Below are 7,565 nucleotides of genomic sequence, written 5' to 3'. Positions count from 1 at the left end.
AGTTGTATGGTCTATAACTTTCGCTCTTTTGTCATAGTGAAAACTGTTTAAGTGTTATACATATTTTTCTCCGTCTGTCTGAGTTTTAAACTTTCTAATTTTACCACTTTTTATAAAGTTGCAGCACTGGAAGTATTTTTAATTATAAAAGTGAAAAATCTTTTTAACGTGTACGCTTGAAAAATAGACTCGAAAGATGCCGAATCATTCCGAACTCTTCCGAACATCGTCGCGACAATCTCGAAGTAATGTCAACAATTTTTCATAAACAAAACATGTGGTCGATCTCAGCAGACTCTATCTACAAAGGAAATAATGCTCGCACATTACTATATTTTGCGGCAATGTGTAAATTGGATGTTTCAAATACTCAATCTGTGGACATATACCAGCATGATTTGCTCATATTAGCCAGAAAGAAAACGTAAACAAACACATGTGCGCTTACGCTAGTTACCTGGCTCGCCACGTGCAGGTGTGTCGAACGTCAGCTTCGTGATACGATTCGGAATCCGACAAAACACGACGTCACTGAACATGGCGGCGATTGAAGGCGCTTTATTCAAAACCAGGAATATATGATCCCAAGATTTCGGCTCTCTTATAGGCCGACATATGCTTTGGGGCTAAATCATTTGGGGAGCTAAATCATCAAGTTACATGTCAATGTTTAACGCATAACAAGACTGGAAGTATTTTAATGTTCTCTTAAACTGAATTGTCCCTTTAAATATCAAATGTTTAAAGATGCTCCACCGCCGACAGAGCATAAATGATATTCACCATTAAACAATAATTGGTCTTTAATCGTGTATATATATGTCTAATTAACACAAAAATATATAAAATGATTTATTTTGCCTTTGGTCATGTGCAATTGGTATTTTTCTCATAGAAGGATATAGTACCATGGATTTTTTTCGGGATGCAATTAGTTATTTTTTATATTTTTAATTTGAAGTAAACCTAGAAGCTCAAACTTTTCAATGATGGTAATGGTGTAAACTAAGTAACTTTTGTAACTGAAGAAAAATACTAAATCGTCTGCTCCTGTTTTTAATAGTGAAAAAATACTTTTTGTCAGCGGTGGAGCATATTTAAGTTACAGTGAAATTAGCAGCAATATAACTTTAACATGTCATCTCTACATTTGTTCTAAATAATATTTTCCATCTGTATTCAAATTGGCACTGGAAATTAACTATCTTTGACATTGTTTGAATTAATGCCAAATCCCTGTGGGGAAATGGAAGGCGTTGTCACGGAACACGTGGTTTATATATTTTGGCGGGAAAAGAATGTCTGTGTTTATCGCATTGACAGATGTCGTCTGCTGATGGTTTATGGAGAGCCGCCGATATCAGTAACCTAACGTGCTATCAGTCCACTTCAAACAGCTCATAAACAGTGTGCTAGGTAGTTACCTGTGATATAAATTACAGGTAAATTTTGTAGGTGTGTATTATCAGTCAGGAGACAACGCAATGGTGGACAGACAGTAACTTAACTTTTTAGTCCTTTGTTTTTATTAAAAATGGGGAAACATAACGGCAAGGTGGAGGATGAGAAAGGCCACATCGAGACATCGGACGGGAAGAAATACGGTAAGTGTGAGGCTAGTGTGTGTGTGATGAACCGTTACCTCTGGGCTATTGTTTTTTTCTGATTGTTTTATGAGATGTAGACAATAAAATATAATAATAACGATGCTAGTTGGCACGAGATCTGAGAACTCCGTGTCACTATGTAACGTGGTCTCCTAATCTACACGTGGGGGCCATCTTACTAGAATTTCCTTTGACCTTAGCACCAGACTTCGACATTCGGACGATAGTTGTCGTTTGAAAGCCTATCACTTGAACTTGAGTCTAGCAATAGATTATACGTGTACATGTATATATATATATATATAAGGGCCAGAGGCAATTCAATCCTATAATTTTGATGTAATCTTCCATATTTTACATTAAATCTCAGATTTAGATAATAATTCATACATATTTCAAAGAAATAAAGCATTATCTACAAATAACATTGAAAACTAACCTCATGTACACTTAAACTATGCCACTTCTATTCAAAATTTTAAGAAATTTTATTTAAAACATCTGATGTGTATAAGAAACTAAATTACTTTGGTTTGATATAAGCTTTTTATGTCAAGTGATTCTCAGATAGAAATGAGCACAGCTTATATTTCTATACTTTAGGCCTAGCACTAAAGTTTCTCATTTGTAAAACATTTACAAGTACACCGACCTCTGTATTTAAAAGAGGAAGGATAAAAGTATTGAATAAGATTTAGATTAAATTAACATAAAATAGTGACAAATATCACAGATTGTTTTACATGCTTCCTCATACATGTATGTGGATAAACATTCAATTAATTTCCGGTCATGAAATTCAATAAAGATAAACTTGGTTTCTGATGTCATAGCTTGTTGTATTGGAGTTTTATGATTGGTAGAAAACATTCACAATTTATTTATGACAACAAAGAGATTTACCGGTAATCAAAAATCGAATCTGATAGTGTTCATATAAAACTGAGTCACTATTCCTCGATCATGAGCCTGTCCTCTGTGGTGTGAGGACATTGAACGTGAAAATAAAACAATCTGATTTTTTTTTATTACACAAAGCAATATTCAGTAGGTTTGTAACAGGATACTGGTTTATTAAAGGATATACAAGTATAAAACTTAATAGAGTTGTCTCGATATTGATATTACACAATGTCTAGTGCTTATTACAGGAACCATATTCCACCCAATAAATGCCCCCCTCCCCATTTCACTAAATCATTATTGACTGTAGACTGAAAATATCAGCACTGTAAGGCCTATAGTTTCATTATTTCTTCAGCAAATTTGAAAATTATTTTGTGAAACGTTATTATATATATATAGTCTAACTTTAAGTTGTATTTCTTGTAATTTTCTTCATCACAAACTCTCATAAAACAAACAGTGTGTGAATATTGATGCTTATATATGATGGTTCAGATCCATGAAAGCACCAATATGCTATTGACATAGCAGTAAATGTCATGAAATATCACACGTTTTGAAAGAACCACCACAGTCAACGTCATGTTTCAAACTTTCGGGTAGTATCGGAAAACCAAGTTGCATCATGTGACCGACATATAGTATATATAGCCTGAGCCGTATCACATGGTCAATATCGGCAATACCCTTACAGATCGGAATAGATCAGAACAGTTTGGATACTTACCAGGTATTTTAAATGTGTACACGTTAAAAATAAATATTTTGATTAATTGTTAAATAACTTTGTGAATACGCACTTTACAAATGTCGGTAAATATCGAAAGTTAAAAACTTAGAGAGGCAGAGAAAAATATGTAGAACACTTTAAATACTTTTTCTATATCAAAAATACAACAAGTCACAGACCATACAACTTTAAGCACTCCCTGACCTCAAATTTTAATTTTAATCAGACGGGGCATTATTATAAGTTTAAATTATATACATTACATTCTGGAAAATGTTCTTTAAAGTGGACAGAATAGATTTAGAAATGGTTATCTTATAAAACCAATAAAGTAATTTTATACCTGCTGTTATTGTACTGTTATCTACACCAGACCTGTAACTTATAAATGACCAGTAAGTCCAGCATTAAATAATTTACTTATACTAAAGTGGTGAGTCAGTGTACGTGATAAAGCAAGTATGAACAGTTCGAAAGAACTAAGATCACAGATCATGTGACATAATACAATCAGGCAGTTGACTGGGGAAAAGCAGGTAACACATTCAATGACAGGAGGCTTTCTTGATAAGATTTATTGCAAGTGTAAGTTCTGAACAGGGATGAGGGAGCCCATAGACTTTAACACTCAGGCATCAACCCATTCAACCTTGAAAATTCATAATTAAGTGGTCAAACTCTAATCAGAATAGTTTGTATGTGCCTTCAGGGTTAGATGAGTTAAAAAAATCATACACAAATGAACAAGAACAGTCCATATTCAGCTTGGAATGAGTAGACTTTTTGAAAAATCAACTTTTGAAATGTTGATCAACTTGTGATTAACGTTTAGTTGTGGATTTGTTGATCTAGAATTCTGATTGTTTTTGGTTCGAATTTTCTGCCTACTTTATGTCTTCTCTTAGATTTCCTTGCCTTTTTTTCTTGAATTTAGACTTCAACTCCAAGTAATCTTCCAATTCTGCTGTATGTATTGTAGTTTATTCTTTAGATGTTTTAATCTCAAAATGTAATTTTGAATTCAATTTGGAATGTTATACATTATAGATACTACTTTAAGCATTTTAAGTTGATGCATTTTTCTGGGGATTTGTGAAATTATCATAAAGGTGCTCCACCGCCGACAGCGCATAAATGATATTCATCATTTGAACAAGAATTGGTGTTCAATCATGTATTTATATGTCTAATTAACACAGAAAATAATATAAAATAATTTATTTTGCCTTTAGTTCATGCACAATCAGTACATCATTCCATATAGGAGATAGAGCCACGGATTTTTTTCGGGACGCAATTGATTATTTTTTATACTTTTAATTTAAAGTAAAATTAGAAGCTCAAACTTTTCAATGGTGGTAATGGTGTAAAGTAAGTATTTTTTGTAATCGAAGAAAATACATCGTACTAAATCATCTGCTCCTGTTTTAGATAGTGAAAAAATACCATTTGTCAGCGGTGGAGCATCTTTAAATGAAAGAGAGTTTAGATCAATATAGCCTTTTATTACACATCAAACACATACTTGTTGACAGATTGTGAAAATTCAATTGGACTAGAGATATACAACACATTTGTTGACAGAAGGGACTCTTATCTTGATTCATACAGATAAACCATAATGTTTGTATATTTTATTGCTCTATGATATTCACTACTGGAAACATCAACCTCCTATTGATGTACTTATGGTTGATATTTATTGTAACTTGAGAGATGACAGTCAGACCCATTTCATCCCTCATAAATGGAGACCTTGGTGAATGCATTACTACCAGTAATATATATAGATTGGTTGATCATTAGACAAGTTGATCATTAGAAAAGTTAGAGCCAGTGGTTCTGCGTTTGATTCTTGTTACGGGGTACAGTGTTGGTCCCATGACAACAGATGAAGCTTGGGTGGTGAGGTGGCAATAGTCAGATGGTGAACTGTTGTAGTGCCTCCTATCAAGCTACAAAATTTACCAAGGTACAGGCAATTTACATGTGTGGCACTTTTGCCTGTATACATGCGAGAAGTCACTTAGATTATTAATGGTATATTTCCCCTCTTTAATAAAGGAGCACTTCAAAGCCATTCTGATGTCCTTCAACTTTGACCCAAATAATTCAGACAAAGTTGAGACTTGCATGGTTTTGGAATAGCTTTTGAGGTCAAGTAGTGGCTTGTTGATCAGATCAACCTAGTCCACTTTTGCTAAACTCTACCCATTTTCCTAGTCTTTTCCACCAAAGGCAACTATAACACTATCATGATACTACAAAAGTTTGAATATATCATAATTACAATGCAAGATATGTATTAAACTGTAACAGGTAGCAGAAAATGTAGTGGACAGACTGGGATTCAAACCCAGGATCCACAAAAACTAGCTGAATGCTCTACCAAATGAGCTACATGGCCACCGATGATCGACGCAGTCAAATCCTGCTACATTAGACTCCTCTCCTTTTCAAAGTCTTTGTATACCACCACCATGGGTATTTTAGTTGGGCACCAAATTTGTGACAGCTAGGAAAGAAGAAAATGTAGAGGACAGACTGAGATTCAAACCCGGGACCTCCAAATTTAGCCTAACATTGCTCTATTGACCCAGTCCAATCCTGCTGAACCACAATAAATTCTCTAGACTAATTAGAAATGATAAGTGTAAGCATCCAACAGTACTGAGTAGTCAAATATTATCATCAATTCCCTTGTAGATCAAAATCCACGAAGAAAAACAAAGACAAATTACTTCTAACCAATTTAAAAGTAATTGTAAAATATAGCTTTATTGAAATTGATCCATCATTAATTAATATTTGAATGATATAATTCCCTGAAAATTTAAGGTAATCTCTTAAAAATTCAGTTACCATTCAGAATTTAAGGAGTAACAGGCCCTGATCAGTATGGCAGCTCACTCTTTTATTTGACTTACACATAAGTCAGAATGTCTAAGTTGGGTCATGTTTTTAATGACATAAAGAAGTTCACTTTTCATTTTTACCCAGAAAATTATAAGATAAGTCTTATGCAGATTTAATTTGTACATTCATTCAATAACATAGTGTTTGAAGGACAGACATAAAACCTTTGATTGGATCAAGTGGTGGCACCCACGGCCCTGTGGGATCTGATATCATTTGAACACTGCCTGGAGAGTTTTTATAAATGTATGTAGAATGCCCATGTGTGTACATGTATTACAGACTTTAGTAATGGTATTAGATTGTTTGATATATGACCATGTTTAGATAAGAAGAGAGTGACTTCAAGTTACTTCTGACATGTAGGGAAATACATCCTGGTTTCTGAAATTTTTTAAAAATCAATCCCCTATATGAAACGAGAGAAAGGAAAACTCAAAATGGAAAAAGAGCAGGAAGTTAATGCTGTGGATTCAAAACATGGTAAATATTAATTTCTAACTGATGATATTCTGCTTTCACTGTTGATAAATTAACATGCATAAATGCTACCAGCAAATATGAGTCCAATTCCCATTTGTCACAAGCTGTATTATATATTGTGTACTTCATTCCTTTACTAAAATTTTATTGCAGGTAAGGCTCAGTTGTCCTTTTTGAAATTTATATTTGGAGTATTCTGTAAAATTGTTTGATATGTGTTTCCCCCACTATTTCATTGTGTCTTGTATGGATAAAGAATTTGTAAAATGAAAGCTAATTAATAAGTTGTTAATGGTATTTTGAGGAAGCACATAAAAAGAAACCTTTGTCCTTTTGGATTAGATTAAATAAATGGTACAGAATTGTTTATTAGGTGATTACCTATAGTCGGTGTGCTGTGATTGTCATCATCTACCATGTCAAGGGTACAGTACTGATGTTGGCCTAGCGGCATGCTGGAATAAAGTGCTACCAAGTATGTTCAAATGAATGACCTTGACCTTCATTTAAAACCACATGGGCCAAATGGTAATCTTTAAATGACTCCTCAAATACTGTGTGCTGGAATGAAGGGCTATTTCAAATGATTAACTCGATCTTTCTTCAAGGTCACAGCTAGAGCTCTAACATATATTGAAATCTTTAAACAACTTCTCAGTAATGTCTAAAGTATTCAGATATTGGATCTGTAGCATGCAGGATGAAGCACCTCCGAGTTTGTCCACTTAATTGACCTTGACCTATTCTCAAGAAATTAGTAGTCAAGTTATTCAACAGCTTCTGTTGAAGTATTCTTTAAGTTTACAAAGTAGTTAATTGATGAAGAAAAATTGTCAATAGTATTTTTAGCCAATTTTGTCTATTGTATTTCATCCAAAGATAATCACTAAGGCTCATGGGTTTCTTGTTTTTTTGTTTACAAA

The 7,565-nt window shown here is 33.6% G+C and overlaps 1 protein-coding gene across 2 annotated transcripts in view; it reads left to right on the top strand.

The window, feature by feature from the left end:
- Positions 1–1,378: 1,378 nt before the first annotated feature.
- Positions 1,379–7,565, top strand: part of LOC138320851 (choline transporter-like protein 2) — a 51,837-nt gene continuing 45,650 nt past the window's right edge. The window contains exon 1 of one of the 2 annotated variants that reach the window (XM_069264117.1): positions 1,379–1,604. In XM_069264117.1, the coding sequence (XP_069120218.1) occupies positions 1,535–1,604 (70 nt within the window). In that variant the 5' untranslated portion in view covers positions 1,379–1,534. Of the gene's footprint in view, positions 1,605–6,515; positions 6,643–7,565 lie in introns of those variants that run through there. The other variant, XM_069264118.1, reaches the window with a different exon arrangement.

Source organism: Argopecten irradians, chromosome 4, assembly GCF_041381155.1.
Source record: "Argopecten irradians isolate NY chromosome 4, Ai_NY, whole genome shotgun sequence".
Taxonomy (NCBI): domain Eukaryota; kingdom Metazoa; phylum Mollusca; class Bivalvia; order Pectinida; family Pectinidae; genus Argopecten; species Argopecten irradians.
Note: the sequence above shows the minus strand (reverse complement) of the source record. Positions and strands in the feature narration are given on the sequence as shown.